The 22474-nt window shown below is 41.1% G+C and overlaps 2 protein-coding genes across 4 annotated transcripts; one reads left to right on the top strand and one right to left on the bottom strand.

The window, feature by feature from the left end:
- Positions 1-3013: 3013 nt before the first annotated feature.
- melk (maternal embryonic leucine zipper kinase) lies at positions 3014-11934 on the bottom strand. Of its 3 annotated transcripts, none has more exons than XM_058061968.1 (18): positions 11742-11934; positions 11442-11554; positions 11260-11345; positions 10118-10234; positions 9889-10032; positions 9715-9783; positions 9107-9199; positions 8848-8946; positions 7638-7706; positions 7445-7543; positions 7220-7306; positions 6885-7016; positions 6641-6799; positions 6274-6556; positions 4017-4110; positions 3779-3935; positions 3603-3706; positions 3014-3535 (listed from the first exon to the last, which is right to left on the bottom strand). In XM_058061968.1, exons 2-18 carry the CDS (start codon positions 11518-11520, stop codon positions 3358-3360), a joined length of 2049 nt encoding a protein of 682 aa, XP_057917951.1. In that variant the 5' UTR covers positions 11521-11554; positions 11742-11934; the 3' UTR covers positions 3014-3357. The 3 variants fall into 3 exon arrangements, with proteins under 3 accessions (XP_057917951.1, XP_057918031.1, XP_057917866.1); XM_058062048.1 differs by having other exon boundaries at positions 3015-3535; positions 6274-6553; positions 11760-11934; XM_058061883.1 differs by having other exon boundaries at positions 3015-3535; positions 11760-11934.
- A 3922-nt stretch (positions 11935-15856) lies between these two features.
- adamtsl7 (ADAMTS-like 7) lies at positions 15857-22035 on the top strand. The gene is made up of 12 exons (XM_058085088.1): positions 15857-15967; positions 17087-17207; positions 17281-17456; positions 17521-17626; positions 17700-17885; positions 18103-18232; positions 18323-18545; positions 19694-19867; positions 19968-20141; positions 20208-20387; positions 21658-21802; positions 21881-22035. The coding sequence occupies exons 1-12, from the start codon at positions 15857-15859 to the stop codon at positions 22033-22035; spliced, it is 1881 nt and encodes a 626-aa protein (XP_057941071.1).
- Positions 22036-22474: the final 439 nt, after the last annotated feature.

Genomic DNA, 22474 nt, shown 5'->3' on the forward strand with positions numbered 1-22474 from the left:
TGCAACATCTCCATTTCGCTGCCTGTTAACTCCCTTTATTAGAGTTTTTCAGCTTCTCTTGTGTTCGTGTGCATAAAAACACAAATAAATCCTCTTTTTTTTTCTTGTTTTATTTTCTCACATCTCCATTTGACAGACAAGTCTAATGATAAGAGTTGTGCACAAAGCAGGGCAACAATCCTCACATAATTGGGGGTAGCCATTTAAAAGACTGCAGGGGAGAGGAGAGTCAAAGATCCATAAGTGGAAGCAACACATATTTTCACCCTCATTTCGGCTACAATCTAATCACTGCTCTTGTGTTGTACAGCCAATTTAAACAAGAAGTCTACAGAGCTAAAACAACTTGTGTGTTGCTTTAATAAATGAAAGCCAGAAGGGGAAAACTCAGCTTTGCTTCACAGGTGTAAACACACTTAGTCTGCTCTTTCTCTGGTGCTCCACTTTGTCACTGAGGGTCCAAATGGCCACTGCCCCGACTAAGGCTATGTGCATCAGGTAGAGGGCCACGTGCAAACAGGTGAGCAGCAGCGACAAAGAGAGGGTGAGCATGCAAAGAGGAGCAGCAACGAGAAGCACCACCGTGTGATGAAGGGCGCTGAAGACGAGCGCTGGCACGGACAGGACCAGTCTGACCAATGCGGATGTCAGGATAGAGTATAAAGACAGCGGGAACAAGAGGAGGGAGACCACTGTCTCACTTGCTGATGCTACCTGGAAGTATAAATAGTAAAGGGCAATTATTGTTTACACTCTCACTGGACATATAGAATCTTTATGATTGTGGTTTTATTTTGCACTGCTTCATAATGAAAGCCGTTTCTATTATGTCCACTGGATGCCACCTTTTTGTAAATATTAGGGCTCCGTGTCTCTAGTTCACTCTCCTGGGAATGACACATCCATGTTGCCACTACAACTCAGTGAGGTGCATTGAACGACACGCCAAACATCACAAAAACGTCTTTGTTATGCGTGTATGTGCGGTCTAAATAAACAGAAAGACAAAGAAAAACGGTATATTAACGGATATTCTTATCACTCACTAACTTAACTTCTACTGTGGTCCTGACTTCCTTATATAGGCTGCATATTACCTGCACTCAGGAAAGGCTACCTACGTATCTGGAGTGTGACCGTGGAAGTACAATTTGTTGCATTTTAAAAAGGGAACTATTATGCTTTTTCCACTTTTGTGACCTATAAATGTTGTAAATTAAATAGATCGCTTGAGTCAGAAACAGGAAGTCCATGGAAAACACTGCAGAAAGAGGTAGAGAATCTGGAAGCGCTAGAAAGTTTTCTGTGTCGGTTATTATGTGTAGCTGCTCTATAGGAGTCCACAACTCAATACAAAGCACCGAAAATAAACAATGATGGGTCCACTTAACTTATGTGATGTCTTTGACTGTAACATTTGACGTCTCGTGAAAGTGTGATTTCAAATTACTCTGCTGTTATTAAAGAGATTATAGTGTTATGTAAATTGATTTTCAGACATGTGTGGTATCTTTTAGTTTGATTTAAGTTTTCAGTTCATTTAGAGCTGGTAATACATTTTTATGGATATAAAATACAACAAAAAATAGGCATATTGTATATTGTAACATTTCTACTTTTGCTATCCATGAACAAGGAAATGGTCTGCTAGCATACAAATACACTGATAAACAAATATAAACAATGTACAGCGTTCCACAATTTATGATCCTTTTGTTGGAGGATTGAGTCTGAATTCCACAATTTATTATCCTTTTGTAAGAGGATTGTTTCTGAAGGAAGCCTTTCTCCTGTTCAAAAAGCTAATATTGTATATTCCTGTTATCTCACACCATCATCCATACAGGAAGTGGCCTGCTAATACAGCACAAGCTAAACACAAATGGTCTCTGATGCTAAAAAAAAAACAGCATGACACTCAAAGTTGGAAGATTTTTAGGCAAATGTAGGCCAAACTCCTTTCTAATCTCTACATACCTCACATGGAGCTCCATTTAAGATGTTGTTGGACATCCAAGCTCTGTACAGCCCTGAAAACACCCACACATGAACAAGTGTCAAGCATTAGCATTCTTGACATAGTAGCTCAAATTTCAAGTTTTAGGCATACATACATGAAAAAAGCACAACGAGGGCAAGTGCTAGCAGGAGCCTCGTTTTAACTCCAACAACTGCAAACAACTTTGCTCATTTCACTTGATTGTAGCTCGCAACACACCCAACTAAGCGCTGTTGTCAGTCAGGTTCCTAAATTTAATTGATTAATAGTCTAACTTGTCAACTCACAACTTGTAAAACAGCACCGCGTTTGGCGTTAGAGCGCCCCCTGTTGGAACGGAAGAACATCACTGTCAACAAATGGCCTATATTCCAGGGGTGTCCAAAGTACGGCACGGGGCACATTGTAAAAATACAATATAACAAGAAAACTATAAAAGCAAAAGTAAACATGGAAAAAATAGTAATTTTACAAGAATAATAATGAAATATTAAGAGACTAAAGTCATAATATGAGAAAAAAATAACATGAAGTTGAAAAGTTTCAGGAAAAAGTATTGGTAGAATCAAACAAAACAAAAAATAAAGTAGGAAAATTAGGATGGATAACAGTTATATAAGTCAAATTATTATTTTTGTGATAAATAAGATATGAACATAAATAAAAACGTACAAGAAAGTTTAAATGTTTGTAATTAATAATGATAATATGATACGGTGGGGAAGTGGTTAGCATGATGGCCACACAGTCAGGGGCTCAGGAGGACCCAGGTTCCAATCTCCACTTGGGCATCTGTGTGGAGTTTGCATGTTCTCCCCATGCATGCGTTCTTTGGGTACTCTGGTTTCCTCCCAAATCCACAAAACATTCATTCATTTTCTACTGTGTGGCCTGCACGCTAACCACTTGTCCACCATGCAGCCCAAAAGTTAAGTGGCCTCTAAATTGTCCGTAGGTGTGAAGTCACTTGAACAAATGGGCAGCTTTACAATATTAAAATGTTTACATAAAGAGAACACTCAAGCTACTGATATTACAGTACACATCACTAGAAAACATTTATTTTATTCCCTGTACATCTCACAAATATGCTGGACATACATACACTGATACAAATATTAAACTAATCCTAATTTGGGAACACATTTACAGTGAGACAAGACAAGATAGTAAATAAACTGCTTATTCCTGCTAATAAATTAAGCAGATTTTCAGGGATTAAAAAAAAAAGCTAAGAAGAAACTGTACAATAAATGTAGCTCACACACATGATCATGAGGACTGTAAAACAATATTAGACATTTTTAAAAAGTTAATTCCTGTATATGCTGATGTATTAAAAATGAGTCAGTTGTTGTTCAGATGCTTGACGTGGAGAGGATGTCCTCCACCAAGCGCTTGTACACCCAGGCGTCCCCTTTTAGGCGTTGTCGACGTACCCCGACAACCTCAGGCCGATGCAGCAGACACACCTCCAGCTCAAAGGCCATGGTCACTTTGCCGAAGTCATCCCAGGTCCTGCACTTCACCGTGTAGCTGGGAAAAAAAATGTATGGATTTGTATTCTGCTTGAAGATGGGAGACAAGTGCTGATCTTTCATACCCCTTCTGTCTGTAGTCAACATTTTTTGATGGCAGGGCAGATAGGATCTGATTGAGCACCTGATCCGGGTTGGTCTGCCCAGTCAGGGTCACGTTATACTGAGCCTGCAATGGAGAAGACACCGTCAGAAAACCACAACTCAGAAAATGTGCCATGTTGCTTCCTTCGGCAAGTACCTTGATCTTACGTGGACCATCACGCAGTGCTCGTCTCTTGCTGGGGGTAAGCATGGTGATCACCTTGTCCAAGCCCCTTTCCAGGGAGCCGAACACTCGGCCTCCTCTTCCCTTCTTGCCGCTGCCGCCGCTACCAGCCATGTCTAAAGATCGAGACCTGTGGAAAAGCAAAGCAAAACTTTCAGAAGTGATGTTCTGTTTGTACACTATTTTTTTTCTGTACTGGCATGAGGATCACCTTCGTTCAGGGCTGAAAGCAAGCATCTCCAGGTTGGACTCTTTGCCGTCTGCTACTTTCTTCTTACTGGGATCTTTAGAACCACTTCCTCCAACTACAACACACACACGAATACACATGAACACACACACACAGCCTTTGATGCTTGCTGAACTGAGGTCAAGATTTAACCTGCATGCTGCCATATTTTCCCCAAGGATTTTGATGAAAATTGAACAACAAAATTCACCTCATGTAGCATCCATCTTTAAAAATGTCACTGTGGTGCGTTTTGCTACAGATTTGTTCCTTTTGGTCCGTGAATAATGCATACTGTACATTTAAATTATAAAATTAAGATATGTACTCAAGAGGTCGGTATCAAGACTCAGATGATTCACAGCTTAAATTCACAGGAAAAATTATGTTATTTTGAGCAGGATAAAGTTGAAATTTTGGGGGGAAGTTATATGACAGGGATAAAAAAAAATTAAATTACAAAAAGAAAGTTGAATTTGCAATATTATAAAAAGCAAAAGCAGAAATGTTATAAGGATAAAGTCAAAATATTAACCAAAAAAGTAGCATTCTAATGAGAAACTCATAACGCATAATGAGAAAAAGAGTTGAACTATTGCTATTTACTAAATATAACAAGACAAAAGACTTAAGTTAGTAACATTAGAAGAAACAAAACAACAATAAAGTTCTACTTTAAATTAAAAAATTGGTTGTGAAAAAGCTATATAATGAGAACACATCATTTTATGAGCATTTTATATAGCATTTCACCGATATCACTAAACTGAAATGCAGGTTTTCTTGAAATACTGTATATATATATATATATATATATATATATATATATATATATATATATATATATATATATATATATATATATATATATAACTTCTTAGTTTGTCTACATGTGTTGGCTTACAAAATATCAAAGTGGCCCCTGCATCCTTGGATTTTTCAGTATACGGCCCTCGATGGAAAAAGTTTGGACACCCCTAGTCTAAAGGGAACTGTGATGACCTTCAACTGTTGTAAGTGCAGTCCAAGTTGACAAAACACTGGACAAACATATTGAGCTTCATTCTTAATTGTACAGTTGAGACCATGAGCGGTACATGTCACTATGTTTCTATATTGAAAAGTCTGGACGGAGGACACACATAACTTAAGTGGCTTCTGACAAGATCAACTTAACCTTGTAGGGGAGCAAAAGGGGGATTCTGTGTGCGGTTAAATGTCTGATATTTGACAGGAAAGTTGGGAGCATACACAGTCAGAGAGAAAGAGCTCAGAGAACACGTCACTACAGCCCGTGTGGGACAGAGTGTGGGCGAAAGAGACAGCTACACCTGTCACACAGGCTGTCTGGGGACACCCGATGCATCAGTTGTGTGTGTGTGTGTGTGTGTGTGTAGACACAAAAGCCTACACTGTATCTTACAGAACTAGCCTAACTTTACAGCAGTTCAAGGTCTAATTTGTAAGCAGGGAAGATACTTTAGATGACGTACTGCCCCCTATAGGCGGACTGAAAATAATACTCCTGGGTCTTGATATGCACTTGAAACATAAGAGGTGAACGGGTCAGTCAAAATGACAGTTATGACTTGCATAATCAAGGCTTTAACAACCCTCAATTTCTATTTGTGTCTTTCACTTGAGCCAGCAGAATTACCCTCCTGATAAGCAGGCTTGACAGTGACAAGTGTGTGTGTCCATTTTTATGAGGTGAATAATGGGAGGGAAATCAAATAAAACGAAAATGGCTTTGGAGTGGGGGGGGGGGGAAACACAAGTCCAATAACAAATACATGACTTTATTAGCAGAGAACATTTTCTTTGCCAAACACGTACCATGAGGTTTGTGCTGCTGTTATGATTAGGAAACAAGACGACAAATAAATCAATAGGGGTGAAACTGCTCGTCCAACCAAAGTATATGGATTAGAGATTGGGGGAAAGTCTTTTAGGGATTGCAGAACCAATATATGAATGTCCTGGACTCCTGTTTCCCTGCTGCCTAGGCTAACCTTCTTTAGACAGCAAACTAATCGAGTCTGAATCAACAGTGCTTTTGCTGGTGGCAACCAAGCAGTGCACTCAGTTGCTTCAAAAACACACACATGTTGTAATAATATATTGTAATCTATATATGTTAATTCCTAATATAAACAAACATATTTGGGACACATTCCAATTACACCTAAAAAAGCAGAGATGGAAGATATAGTCTTTATGGATAAAGTCTTCATCCTACCTTTAGATGTCACAGCAGTTCCTCTGGTAGCGTTGGACACGTTTTGATTGGCCACATTCTTGTTGGGGCGTGGGGTCTTCTTGCCAGAGGCAGGAGTGCGAGGCAAAGGCAGCGCAAATATCTCCATGTCTTTCTCCTGCAGGGCGACATTCTCCTTGTTCTCACTGGTATTTTCGCGCTCTCTGCGGCGCCTCCTTTCCTGGTGGTGCTGCGCCGGAGCTTGAACCCTCTCAGGGGTTGTATTCTGAATACATCTTTTGTCCACTCGTGGAGATGCCAGCTTCTTCGGGACAGACAAGATAAATGTTGAGATTAGATTAGAAGATGCAAAACACAAAGAAAGAGCAAAACATCCACTTCTAGCAACCTTATTATTTGTAATTTGCTCGGTTTTCTCTCTTGCCCCTTGGGGTGTATGCGGTGTGACAGATATCCAACGGCAGTCGTCAATGTAGTCCGAGCAAAGGTCCAGAGAATCCAGAATCACAGCATCATCGTCATCATTGAAATGAAGGGCTTTCTTAGTCTAAGGGAAAGAAAAATCTCAAAGACTGGACATTGAGCTGAAGGCAATACAATGGCGATGCAACAAAGCATGCTAGGAGAGTGACCTGTAATCGCCTGTGTAGTGGAGAGTAGGCGTCCTCACTGGCAAGGGGCTCTGGGTGGAGACGCACGGGCTGGCCTCTTTGCTTCTTTGACAGGAGCAGCAAGTATGTGGCTGTGATGTGGTCATAATGCCACTGAACACATGACAATGTAATGAGATCACTATAATGTCACAAAATAATGACGAGCAGCCTAATTTGAGTGAAAATAAATGTGCTTTTTTAGGGGAAAGTATGAGAATATGTGCACATTGTGTAGACTCCAATAATTCCATGGCTAGGAAATGAATTAAAATATCTCCAGGTTTTGTTCTTCACTGTAAAAAAATGTCTCCTACCTGCTTAACAAGCGCTATGGTGCTCTCTCTGGATCGCTTCATGTTGACTGCCATCTCTGTGATACAGTCTTCATCTATGTGACCCAGCTACAAAATATCACATTGAAGGTTTTGCATAAATTCAAGACACAAAATAACAATATAACATAGATGTGCTTATCTTTAGTAAAACTAGACCTAATTTACTGTCAATTTGAGAGTCTAAAGTAGACTTTTTGGGCGTACCGGCTGCCTGCTGCACCACTCCACTGGGCTGTTGTAGTCTTTCATCACCCATGGGTGGTCCAGCAACTGTCGCACTGTCACACGCCGCTTGGGGTCCACCTACAGGACACAAATGGTAACTGCATCTAAATAAAATTGATTAAAAAAAATCCCCTTATGTCAAAATAACAAGAGTGTCATTATTAATAGATACCTGCATCATTTGGTTTAGTAGGAGTATACTGCCTGGAGATAGCCAGCGGGGGTTGTCATATTTGCCAGTCTAAAAGTACAAATACTTGTCATTACAACAAAGGTACAGTCGTAAACCCGAGATATGAACTAACATCTGGTGGCTATGTATTTTCAAATAGGCTTTACAGGTAAAGGCCAAACAATGACCTTTATTAGAAAGGATCACAAAATATCTCCAGCGCCTCCTCAAGCAAGAACATGTTTGTTCTCTCATCCTGACATCTGAAGTCTTTGCTTCACTGATGATGAATGAGTGGTTTGACAATGAAAATGCACGCAGTGTCTGTACTCTTTGTGAAATGACCTTGTTAGCAACAGGCTTAGAAGTATATGATTTGTGGCATAAGTAGGCTGGAGGGCAACCTCAACATATTTTGGTTCATTTGTGCTGCATGCTCTTTACCTAAAAAATGTATAATAGGATACAAACTGGATCACTTTTAGATATTGCCTTGACAATTATCAGAGTAAAAGTTTGGAAGTTATTTTACTGATCATTAAAGGGATAATTCTGATATATATATATATATTTTTTTTTTTTTACATGAAGTTGTATGACTTCCCCATCAGCGGTGTAGTGCATCAATGGTGACTTACTCCCAACTTCGTCCCAGGGGCAAAGATTTGATAGGATTTTGATGATGAGGAACGGTTCAGTTCGTTTTTTGCTTTTGATATGGTGTATTATGCCATATATAGTTATTATAGTCATTGAAAAATTAATATTGTCTATGGGCAATAACTATTCGTCCAGTAAAATATGTTATCGTGACAGGCGTAGCAATGTGCAGAATAGAACTTTCTACAGGTGACTTCCGGCGAGGTGCAGCTTGAGAAAAATAAAGAGATTTTTTTTTTAACTTGCTACACTAATTTCAGTTATATTTAAAGGAAAATTGCAGAAATTGGGAAACATTCTGAAAAAGACACCAAAAAGCGCCAACAAGGCACCATTTGTACTAATGTGGCGTGCATATTAACCAAGCTTCAGCGACATAGTTATTGGGTTATTACCCAATACCTAGCCACACCACACAGGCTAGCGACTAGCTTCAACACACAATCGCCCGCAAAGCATCACAACGTGAATATGGAGGGTCTCACTGTGCCAAACACCTGACCAAGAACAAGCTAAAAGCTGATAAAACCACAAAAAACAAAGATCTTACAGTAATTTTCTTGTAGAGGACCATGCAGGTGTCACCATCAAAGGGCAGATAGCCACACAGCAGAGCAAAGAGCAGCACGCCCATGCTCCACACATCAGCCTGGAACATAAAAACATTACAACACAAAATCAAGACAGTGACATGCTGCAGGAAAAAGGCTTTTACGATGGTCAGTGAACAGCAATTTAGGCTGTGTGGGGATTGGCGGATTGGATGAATGGATTTAAAAGGAGGGCGCACTTGTAGAAGCAGCACTTACCTCTGAACCAATATAAGCTTTTCCCTCGATGAGCTCAGGAGCAGCGTAAGCCGGGCTTCCACAGCATGTCATCAGCTCATAGCCAAGACCTCCCTATGACAGATGGAGGCACACATGTAACACAAACCTAAACAGCACAATTTAATAACTTATGACTCACAATCAATAGCCAAGAAAAAAACATAATCCGAAAGTACAGTTTAGAATGCATAAAAAAAACATCAGAATTTTAGTAAAAATATAATTTTTTTGAATTTGAAATTCAAGATTCAAAAAAGAAAAACTTTCCACCATCTGTTTATTAAGGATTATTTTATTATTAGGGTTGCAAGGTTATGCTGGAGCCTATCCCAGCTGACCTTGAGCGAGAGGCGAGGTACACTCTGGACTGGTCGCCAGCCAATTGCAAAGAACCATTCACACTCACATTCATACCTATGAACAATTAGGAGTTTCCAATTAATTATTATGTTTTTGGAATGTGGGAGAAAACCAGAGTACCTGGAGAAATTTATCAAAGCAGAATACATATAATATTGAATATCAGACAGTGTTTTAGTACTTTTAGCCAACTACTTCTACACAACAGTGTTCAAAAGTAGATGTACCTTAGGTTTGGCACATAAGCCGAAATCTATGAGCTTCAGGTTGTGTTCTCCATCGATCAACAAGTTTTCCTAAAGTTCAAAGAGACAGCAGACATTAGAGAGTAAAGCAGGCCTATAAATCCTGGTTCTGTCTCACAGGCACTGCTTCAACTCTACAGAAAAGCTTGTTTTTACCGGTTTGAGGTCCCTGTGTGCGTAACCTTGACTGTGGACGTAGGCCAGGGCTGACACAATCTGTCTGAAAAACACTCTTGTCTCCTGTTCTGACAGCCGCTCCTTAGCTATGATGTAATCAAACAACTCTCCTCCAGGACAGTACTGCAAGAGGGAAGAAAAAAAAACATAAGAGAAGACATATAGGACATATTAAGCGTATTACGAGAGCTTATCTTTACATGCTTACCTCTAGTATCATAAAAATCTGAGTGGATGACTCAATGACTTGGTAAAGACGGCAGATGTGCTGATGACTCAGGTTCTTCATCGCCTCGATCTCCAACTTCACACGAGGCAAATCATCCTAATCGGTAAAGAGGTTATAGTTAACAATACAGTGTGATATACTCCTGATTAAAAGGCGGAGTGTGAGGTCTGATTTTTTCCTCATGAGGCATTTATGTGATGCAAATGTATTACTCTTTTTGGCAATCACTCTGTAATTGTGTAACTCCACCAACTACCTGGAACTATGTTCTTCATCACCTAAAAACTGGTACTGGAACTGGTCTTGGGGGACCAGGTGGAGGATAAATCATTGTTGATGGGGATGTCATACAACTTCATGTCAAAAAATCCTATCCATCCCTTTCATTCATTCATTCACTACTGCTTATCCTCACGAGGGTTGCAGGGGGTGCTGGAGCCTATCCCAGCTGTCTTCGGACAAGAAGCAGGGGTACACCCTGGACTGGTCGCCAGCCAATCACAGGGCACATATAGACAAACAACCATTCACACTCACATTCATACCTATGGATAATATGGAGTCGCCAATTAACCTAGCATGTTTTTGGAATGTGGGAGGAAACCGTAGTACCCGGAGAAAACCCACGCATGCATGGGGAGAACACGCAAACTCCACACAGAGATGGCCGAGGGTGGAATTGAACTCGGGTCTCCTCGCTGTGAGCCCTGAGTGCTAACCACTAATCACTGCATTGACATTATCAGGAAGAAATATAAATATACCTCGAAAGTATTTGCACAGTTCTCCCTGTGCATGGGTGGGTTTTTCTCCGGGTATCCCGGTTTCCTCCAACATTCCAAAAACATGCTAGTTTAATTGGCGACTCCAAATTGTCCATAGGTATGAATGTGAGTGTGAATGGTTGTTTGACTATATGTGCCCTGTGATTGGCTGTGACCAGTCCAGGGTGTACCCCGCCTCTCGCCCCGAAGACAGCTGGGATAGGCTCCAGCATTGCAGTGAGTATAAGCGGAATAGTAAATGGATGGATGAGTATTTGCACATGTTCGAGGTTTAATACATAAAACTGAACGCTAAAAAAATAAAACAATTACCAAATCAGCCATTTGTACACTCACCCCGAGGTCTTTCTTGTTCATAATCTTAATGGCCACCTTCTCGCCTGTCAGGATATGCCGACCCAGCTTCACTTTAGCGAAACCCCCTAAAAACACACAGTGTTTATAATGATAACATTACATCCAAATAGACACAAGAAACAGAAGCTTTCTTTTCACAAATTTGCAGGAACAAACATTACCTGAGCCGACAGTTTCATAAACCTCGTAGTACTTGTGAAGCTCCTCCGTCCAGCGGGGCTCGGTCCTCTCCACGGGCATCCTGCCTCCTTCAACCGCACACTCTTCCACCCTCCTGGGGGACACAAGAGCAACCGAAGAGACCAAGAGGACGCACATTAAACTATATACATATACAAAATACTAACCAAATAACACACGACTTTGCTAAAAATGTGACCACCAACAGCTAACGCCAATTATCTTGCTAATGTTCGTCCAAGCTATCCGCTTAATCGACTAGCAAAAGCAATATAACCTACTTTGGTGAAAAAGCCCACCTCACAACAGATATCGTTCGTCTGGGTTATAAAACTACCAGAATGTGTGCAAAACGAAGACAAGAGAATCCGTCAACAGCCAAGCGAAACACAAAAAAATCACTTCCACAGATGTTTTGTCAAACAAATTTGAATTTCGCACGTTAACCTTAACTTCCTGCTTCCGCTTTAGGCCACGCCCCAGCCCCTATTGGTGGAAGTAGGCGCTGTTGCCGTGAAAGTTTAAACTCAATCAAATACTTTTGCCCCAATGGCTGGACAGGACAAAAAAATAAAAAATAAAATATATCAACGATGAGATGGTTGTTTATTCCTGTCACTTAGAAGTACAAATGAAATTGTGCAACCATCCGTCCATACAAATACAACATACTATACAGTGAGGCAAGGGATGGACAGGACAGGATGGTTGGGCGATGAAGGAGAGGGGAGGGAAAATGCAAGATTATGTTGTATAATGTGCACAGTGTGTGTGATGAGAAGAATCCTGGGTTGCAGTATATTCACAAATTAGCTTGACCTCAAAAGAATGTGGCTGCAGTTGCAGACCAGAGAATGAATGAATGAATGAATTTATGGTGTTGAAAGGTGTGTGAGCCTTCACCTGTTCAAGATCCAAACCATGCAATTAGGTTAAGGTGACAGGCAGGCACAGACAAATTTGAAGACCTCTGCTCTTTGTGGTTATAACACCGCCACTCTCATTTTGGCTGCATATTGGGTTTGAAAAATACTGCGCTTTTTGCAATACTTTTAGGGCACAAGAAGCTGGTTTAAGGTCACCCAATTGGAAATTGTGATCATACACACAAATAAAAACAGTGTAAGGTTAGTGGGTGTAATGCTGCAGAGGAATGTTAGTGATTGCTAACCAGCTTTTCTCAGAGTTGTTACTGAGGTAAACGGTGGTTTGGGGACGTCCAGGTGTCAGAGGGATGGCGGAACCCCTCATTTGGTCTCTGGGGCAGCTGGCCCGCCAGGACGGGACAGGACAGGAGGACATCAAACAAGCCACAGCTGGAAGAGAGCTGAAAGGAAAAGGTGAGCAAGAGGAGAAACTGAAAACACACTCAGGCATTGACCACATAGAAAATGGCGTAATGTAAGTGATAATAAACAATAGTTTACATTATTTTGCTTCAAATTGTCTATGTTCTTACTTAGATTTATGCTGTATATTTCTTTTTCTTTAAGTATTTTTTAAACCATTTTTAACAATAGTTTGTATTATTATTTTTATATGTGATTTTTCAGTTTAATATTTCTGAGTTATATTCTATTTAGTGAAATTATTGGTGTTTATTGCTGTATTTAATCATATTATCATAAGACACTTGCCCAGTTCAAGAGACGAGATATACATGATATACATACATATACATGACTTTTAAAAGTAAAAAAAAGCACAATGAAAAAACATAAAAAATACATATTGCGATCTACTAATTAAATTTGTACTACACTACACTCTTCTGTACTCTACTATATTAAGGCCAGCAAAATTCTCAAGTTCATTTTTATTTATTGTGTAATTAATAAATTAATTTATTATCATTCCAGGCCAAGTCAAAAAATCTTGTCACGTTTTAATCTTGTGGCACGAGATCATATATTAAATAAATGTTATTCTTTTCATCAAATATTATATATTAACAGGCCCATTCATTCATTCCTTTTGTTCTTCATGTGTGTTTTTCTTATTCATTCATTCATAATCGAGCACATTAACCTGTTCAGGGTCACGGCTACACATTGCTGAGGAATCTTGTCTCATCTTGTTAAAGATCTTTGTTGAGACGCTGCGGTGCCACAACCACACACTTTCAAGATTTAATCAGAGATGACACATTGCCTAATAACACACACACACACACACACACACGCATAATAATAAAGCCAAATAGACATTCTTGTCGTAACGGCACTTGAGGTACAACATACTGTAATTCCCAGGATTTCATGTTCAACTTTTCTAGCGTGTGTCACTTCACAGCTCTCTATAGTGGCTATTCACTGCGGGGGGTCGGCGTCTCTCAACTGGCTATGTGCCAGACAGACACAACCTAATACATGATGTGTGTCCATTTTCAGTATGATTGGTGAGCAATTTACATTTCAATGTTGGTTTACAGCTCTGCAGGATCATTTGTTTTTCTCTCAATATAACGATTGTGATATAATAATTAATAGAATAAAATCTGTTTCCCATTTGATTTGTGTAAAATTGACATATAAATGTTGTTCTGACAGTAACATGTGTCCTGAGGAGCTTCACTTCACAGGGGACAGCTTTTGCAAAAAAACAGGCTTCGCCGCACACCTTAATATACAATATATACAATACAATATATTGTATATAAAATATTGTATATAATATATACAAGTACAATATATAATACTTTTTCCACTTTTCTGACCTATAAATGTAGTTAGAATGTTGTATTCTCATGTTAAACGATACCAACGATTTGGTTTGCACATTTGGAAGTGAGCCCTGAAAGAAGTTAGAGATGGCTCAAAATGCTCTGTTTTAAAAGGTGTGGTAAAACCGTTCCTTTGTGACATCACAAAAGGGCGGACTTCCTTATATAGTTTATAGTTAGGAAGCACTTTGGGGCGTGTGACCAATCACAGTAGAGTGAGCATGCCCGGATGCGGGCCGCGGGTGGAATAAATTAAAACAGACTGTTTTGGCAGGAAGCAGAAATCAAAGGAAATACAGCTGGAATAGGTGCAGATTCTGGAAAATCTAAAAAGTTTTCTGTGCGGATTATTGTGTGTAGCTGCTCTATAGAAGACCACAACTCAATACAAAGGGTCGAAAAATGAGCATAATAGGTTCCCTTTAAACTGTCTAAATTCTAGCATCAAGGCTAGATTTTGGCCAACACACATTCATACATAAACACGTAAAACTATTGTGGGAACTCTTAGACTATTTAAAATAGTTGAGAAATACTATAATATGGCAGCTTTAAAGTCATCACGGTGCAGCCTCACAGTATATTCAAGTTCTTGTTTTTTAATGCACAAGATTAGACACATGCAATCCAGAAAATGATATGTAAATGTTACATTTAGGGGGAAAAAGTGGGCTAATAAATTGACAATAAAAGCACAAATACTGCGGATTTCAGAAAACAACAGATGGAATGATACAGCACTCTACAAGAAGCAATGAAGTCTGTAAAATTAAATAATTAAAATAATAATAATAATGAAAAAAATCCAAAAATTGTTACAACTATAATGATGAAAATGGTAATATTAATCATGATGGTCTTCGGGCGAGAGGCAGGGTACACCCTGGACTGGTCACAGCCAATCACAGGGCACCTATAGACAAACAACCATTCACACTCACATTCATACCTATGGACAATTTGGAGTCGCTAATTAACCTAGCATGTTTTTGGAATGTGGGAGGAAACCGGAGTACCCGGAGAAAACCCACGCATGCACGGGGAGAACATGTAAACTCCACACAGAGATGGCCGAGGGTGGAATTGAACCCTGGTCTCCGAGCTGTGAGGTCTGCGCACGAACCACTCGGTCGCCGTGCAGCTGGAAAATTATATACCAATTCCAAATATGAATGCTTATCAGTTCAATCGGGATTTTTTTTCCATATTCAAACAAATTGGAGGTCACCACTATGCATTTGACTTTTACAGGTTGGGAACATAACTGTATCTTTTTAGTCTTTTTTTTTTAATCCATTAATTAGCCATGTTTGGTACACTATTGTAGATTTTTCTTCAAGAGACAAAGCCATCATTTGATAGTAGACCAGCTTTTGAATGTGACATTTTCACGCTTCTCTCTTTATGGATGAATAGAGTAATACTTGGAAACTTGAAAAAACTTGAGAAGTGATCTTTATCATGCTTTACCATTTCAAATATACACCAACATAGACACACACACACCGAGTTGTTACAGTGGCTATAATTTTAAACACTTTCTCTTTCCCCACCCATTTTTCTCTTTTCAATTCTCACCCGTCATGTCAGCCAAACCCATCTCACATAACACACATTCCCATCAGTGTGTGTGTGTGTGTATGCGTGTGTGTCCTCTCTTCCCTCACTCTCTCCATGGCTGGATTATGGCAGCACCTCTGCTCCCTGCAGCTGACTCTTCTACAAATCTTCTTTTGTCTCCTTCAGCCAACATCAGGTGTTGGTCCTGGGAATGCTGGAGCCAAGGTAGGATGTTGAACAGTTTGTGTTGCAAAAAGCTAACAGAAAGTATTTGGCAAGTCGTCATTACTGGGAAGCTTCTTTCGGGATCCCAAACTGTAAATTACAAAAGCTCACTATTGGGCAAGCACGTAGGGTACCTTTACTCACTGTTTAAGAGTTATTATACTGCCATTTTATGTCAATTTCCAAGGCCTCAAAAGTAGCCATCCCTTTTCCATGTCCTCACTCGAGTCTGCTGGAGCCTATCCCAAGAGCCAGGGTACACCCTGGACTGGTCGCCAGGCAATGGCAAACACTGGTAACACCGGTAGTCCCACAAAAAATGTGTTATGACCAGATTACAGGTTACCGATGTTGTAGAAAGCCTAATGCTAAAATGCTAAAACTACTTACCATTGAGAGACGTCTTGGAGTAACATCTTTTCTTGAGAAACTTTGGGCTGTCCAGTCTCTACGTCCGAATCGGATTCAGGATATATAACACATATGGCTGTATTTTACAGGCGGACATGTTAAAAAGATAAATCACCTTTTATTATCAACTCCTATACCGTTTATCAACTCCTATGAAGTTGGATTCCTCCATGAGATCGTAACCAACCACAACATAGTAGGCGTTTTCGGAGGAAGCATGAAATCCAGATGGAATAGGTGCAGATTCTGGAAGATCTAGAAAGCTTTCTTTGCTGGTTATTGTGTGTAGCTGCTCTCTAGGAGTCCACAACTCAATACAAAAGGGATGAAAAATGAGCATTACAGATCCGCTTTAAAGTCATGATTCCTACATACATATATAGTCTTCCACAGTATTCTTCTGAGGTTGATCACAAGAAAGCCAAAGAAAAAGCCAAAAAAATTATTTATAATTTTTTTTTGCTCTTTCAAGATACACTGACATGGCATTTTTTTCATATAATGTTGGTCAAATTTCAGTGGCATTCCATTTTAGAGGTTCCACTCTGTTTCTACATCTTAGATTTTGTTTATATTATGGAATGGTCAAAATATGTTGATGCAACATTATAAAGCAAAGAAAAAATAATAAACATTCTTGGTTTACATCAGAGTGGAATCACTTCTCCAAGATTTTGTCAATATCACAATTATTGCAATTATTTTCAGGTGGTGAAGGGCCACTTCTCCCGGACTTTCCTCCGCGTTGGATACCACAAGATCACAGAAATCCCGGCAGGAGCCTACAACATCAGCATCCGAGAGACCAAAAAGAGTCGCAACTACCTGGGTATACCTCAACACACACACAGACACTAACAATGGGATCCAGCATGAGATAATTAATACTAGTGTTTTTCCAGCTCTACAGACTCCAAGAGGCGCTGCTATCATCAATGGCAATTGGGTGATTGACAGGCCTGGGATCTTCAACGCTGTGGGAACAAAGTTCACGTACCAACGACCCAATGAAGTCCGCTCTCGCACTGGAGAGTCCATCACAGCACCCGGACCACTGACTGACGACCTGCATGTTTATGTAAAGTATTGATTTATACATTTCCAACTCATAGTACTACCACTGCTTTTCTCTCTCTATATAGTTGATCTACCAGCAGCCATCTCCCAGTGCATCCTATGAGTATGTCGTACTCATACACACCACCCCAGAACCTCTGACAACCACCACCGTAGCAACATCTGTCTCGGGTAAAGTATCTTTTAAAAACGTATTTTATTTTAATTAACCTTGTGAACCCTCACAATTTCCCACTTGAGACAGCGAGCCCACCTCACCCCAGCAAAAAGGTGCAGGAAGCCGGCTACCAGGTAGCGACCAATGATATCATCACGGAGAAGCCTCACCAAAACCTGGTTCCCTCAAAGCCCAGTCTAAAGCCTCATCTCCTGCCTGTCTACACCTGGACTAAGAGTGGCCATATGGAGTGCAGCACCACATGTGGTACCGGTGAGTAAATGTGTTCATGTTCACACTGACTACTCTAAAGTATATCCAAGTATCATTTCTACAGCTTGGTCCCTTGAGAAGATATATATATATATATATATATATATCGATATATATATATATATATATAGATATACACTTTGTGATCAACTATGTATACAAGTAGTTCTCCTTCATTTATGTATATTGTGTGTATGTCCATGTGTACATGGCCCAGGCAGGCGGAAGATGCTTTGGGAGTGTATTGACAAGAATCTCCAAATGAGCGTTCCTGCTCACTTTTGTGATCCAGCCCTTGAACCAGCAAACCAGGAAGAAGACTGCAACATTCAAGCATGTCCTGCATAGTAAGCTTGGATTTGGTTTTGAGTTTTGGAAGCCACGCAAAGAGACAATATCTTCAGAGATGTTCCTCAAGTTGTTTTTCTTTATGACAGCTGGGATGAAGGGGAGTGGTCAGAGTGCAGTAAGAAGTGCGGGCCCGGTACTCAGCATCGCCAGGTCATCTGTCGCCAGGTCACACATGTTCACACAAACGGGACGGAGACCTCAGTGACGGTGGCATCGCAACTGTGTGACTCAACTGATGAACCAGTCACTAAATCTTCCTGTCAGCTTAAGATTTGCAGCCAGTGGGAGATACGATCTGAGTGGAGCACGGTGAGCTTGCGTAAAGTATTACTAATATATCCATCCATTTTCTGTACCGTATCCTCACAAGGGTCACGGGCATGCTGGAGCCTATCCCAGCTGTCTTTGGGCGAGAGGTGGGGTACACCCTGGACTGGTCACCAGCCAATCACAGGGCACATATAGACAAACAACCATTCACACTCACATTCATTTGGAGTCGCCAATTAACCTAGCATGTTTTTGGAATGTGGAAGAAACCAGAGTACCCGGAGAAAACCCACGCATGCACGGGGAGAACTCGGTTCTCCTAGCTGTGAGGCCTACGCGCTAAGCCCGTTGCATGCCGGCCAAGCTAGGAGACAGTTAGGGGACCAGAGTTTGATTCCACGCTCGGGCATCTCTGTGTGGCGTTTGCATGTTCTCCCCGTGCATGCGTGGGTTTTCTCCGGGAACTCCGGTTTCCTCCCACATTTAGACCCATATGAACAAGAACAAGAGGAGAAAACCTACCTCGCCCCGATGTGGGATACCGGGGCATCACCCTGGAGCCAGGCCCGGGGGAGGGGCTCGCAGGCGAGCGCCTGGTGGTCGGGCCTTCACCCGTGGAGCCCGCCCGGGCCCAGCCCGAAGAAGCCACACGGGATCTCCCCCTCGTAGACTCACCACCTACGGGGGGCAAGCATAAGGGTCCGGTGCAATGTGTGTCGGGTGGCGGTCAAGGGCGGGTGCGTAGGCGACCTGGTCTTCGGCGGCCAAATCTGGTTCTTGGGACATGGAATGTCACTTTGCTGGTGGGGAAGGAACCTGAACTTGTGCGAGAGGTTGAGATATTCCAACTAGACATAGTCGGACTCACCTCGACCCACAGTTTGGGTTCCGGAACCAAACTCCTCGAGAGGGGCTGGACCATTCCAAAAACATGCTAGGTTAATTTACTCCAAATTGTCCATAGGTCTGAATGTGAGTGTGAATGGTTGTTTGTCTATATGTGCCCTGTGATTGGCTGGCGACCAGTCCAGGGTGTACCCCGCCTCTCGCTGAAGACAGCTGGGATAGGCTCCAGCAGCCATGCGACCCTAGTGAGGATTAGCGGTAGAAAATGAATGAATGAATATTAAGTATACTCTCTAAGTCCTAAAAAAAAATCCACAAATGTTTTATCCTCCTGCTTGTAGTGTTCAGTGCCATGTGGAGTGGGCCAGAAGAGCAGGAAGGTGGTGTGTGTGAGCAACCAGGGGGAAATCGAACCAGACGAGGAGTGCAACATGAACCTAAAGCCAGACTCACTATACAATTGCGACATGGGGACCTGTGCACGCAGCTGGTTCGCCTCACTGTGGAGCCAACGGGTAAAAACACAATGATAGTACTACACTATATAGTGGAATTAGTGGTATCAATTCCCACTCAATGTCCTTATTACATTAATGGCTGTGTAATGTGTCGTAGTGTTCTGCAGAATGCGGTCAAGGCAACCGAACCAGGACCGCGGTGTGCCTGATGAACCATGTGTCTCACCTCCCGCTGGACAGCTGTGATGGCAAGCGTCCACAGGAAGTGACTTCATGTAACTCTGGTCCGTGCCAACACCGCTTGGAGTGGTACACCGGACCCTGGGGTCAGGTAATGAACCTGCATACACAATAGAAGACGGTTTGAGTGACGTCTCACATGTGCGCGGTGTGAAAGTGTTCCGCAGAGTGCGGAAATGGCACTCAGACACGGAGTGTGGCTTGTATCCTGCAAAACAAAGGTCGCATGGAGGTGGTGGACAACATGAAATGTTCAAGTGTCTCGCAGCCAGTCAGAGCTCGGCAATGCATGCTGGAGCCGTGCGGTGTGCGGTGGTATGTGACAGAGTGGAGCGCGGTAAGTTTGGAAAAGTTACAATATGATGTTTAACATCTCTATATAGTGCTATATAGTGTAGTAATGATTCTCAAGCTGTGGTATGAGTGCTACTGGTGGTACCTTTTTTTTGACAAAATAATTTACAAAATATACCTATGTTTGTCACACTTAAATATTTCGCATAATGAAACACATTTCAATATTAATCAATGACAAGATGCAGTTTTTAAATGAAACTTTTTATTATTATTATTTGCAGAATTGTTGTAATTCAGACACATTGGAGGGTTTTCCAGCATGAACCATCTTTATGAGGTCATGCCACAGCATTTCAATTGGATTCAGTTCAGGATTTTGACTAGGCCACTCCAAAGCCTTCATTTTGTTTTTTTTCAGCCATTCAGAGGTGGACTTGCTGGTGTCTTTTAGATCATTATGCTTCTGCAGAACCCAAATTTGTTTCAGCTCATATGGCCGGACATTCTCCTTGAGGATTTTTTTTTGGTACACAGCAGAATTCATGGTCCTATTTATTACAGGTCTTCCAGCTGCTGAAGCAGCAAAACCGTCCCAGACCATCACACTACCACCACCATATTTTGCTGTTGGTATGATGTTCTTGGAACACACAGCTTCCAAAAAGTCCAACTTTGGACTTCATCGGACCACAGACTATTTTTGGGCTGCAGTTGAGTCGTCACTGCACTAATTTTGGTTGGCCAACCACTCCTGGGAAGGTTCACCACTGTTCCATGTTTTCACCATTTGTGGATAATGGCTCTCACTGTGGTTCGCTGGAGTCCCCACAGACTATTTTTGGGCTGCAGTTGTTTGGATATTGTTGTGGGGTATTTTGTGACCTCTTGGATGAGTCGTCACTGCACTAATTTTTGTTGGCCGACCACTTCTCGGAAGGTTCACCACTGTTCCATGTTTTCACCATTTGTGGATAATGGCTCTCACTGTGGTTTGCTGGAGTCCCAAAGCTTATAAACAAATAGATCTCATTTAATCTTGGTAAAGTATGTTTGTATGTTTTAATAGAGTACGACCTCTTGCCCAAAGACAGCTGGGGTAGTGTCCAGCATACCCGTGACCCTAGTGAGGATAATCGACATCGATAATCTTAGACATTTAAATGTGACAAGCATGCAAAAAAATAAGAAATCATGTATGAAATAATTGTATAAATACACATTTATTAAGCAAAGATGCAATGAAGTTCAATTTCAATTAAAAAAAATCAATTTGCTTAAACTTTAATGTTGAACTCATATGCCAATGACAGTGTTCCCGCTCCTGCAACGGAGGCTATCGTGTGCGTGAGGTGCGTTGCCTTACAGACAGCATCTCACCAAGCACCCAGTGTGACCCCACATCGACTCCCGATAATCGAGAAGAATGCAACACACAACCTTGCACAGCTCAGATAAGTACGTTTTCTCACTGAAAAAGGTGTTTCCAGCCCTCTAGCATCTATACTTGAGCCTTTTACTGTTTGCTTTTTGCAGAGCCATCCTGCAGTGACCAGTACCCCAACTGCATGGTGGTGGTTCAAGCCCGCCTCTGCATTTATTCATACTACAAAAGTGTCTGCTGCACCTCGTGTAGCCGAGCCCAGAACACTTATCCAAATTCCTTTCAAAAGAATTACATTCGCAGGTGATTCTGCCCCAAAAGAGTTACTTTCGTTATATGATGTAGTTGCTACGTATGTGACAAAATAGTTATTTTATTGTCAGTGCAACTTTAAACAGAACACATCATAATGTTCTTGTATATTTATTCATATTAAACATCTGGTGTTTTTTTGGGCCCAGAGTAATAAGTTAATTTGCATCTTAAAAAAAGACAACGAATGAGGTGTGAAAGGAACCATTAAAAAGAAAGAAGAGGTTTGTGCCACCATCTTCATACTTCGTCCTTGTATCTGTCCAGTTCCACTAATGAGTTATTTTGCCACCACCTACCAAAGCTTTTTGTGGCTGTCCAAATGAATGAATTTGGATATAGTATAGTCCCTTGAGAAGACATAATAAAACTGCTTCTGATTCATGTAGTATTACAATAGCAGAGTGTAAAAGATGAGAAACTTTGTACACTTT

Source organism: Doryrhamphus excisus, chromosome 1, assembly GCF_030265055.1.
Source record: "Doryrhamphus excisus isolate RoL2022-K1 chromosome 1, RoL_Dexc_1.0, whole genome shotgun sequence".
Taxonomy (NCBI): Eukaryota; Metazoa; Chordata; class Actinopteri; order Syngnathiformes; family Syngnathidae; genus Doryrhamphus; species Doryrhamphus excisus.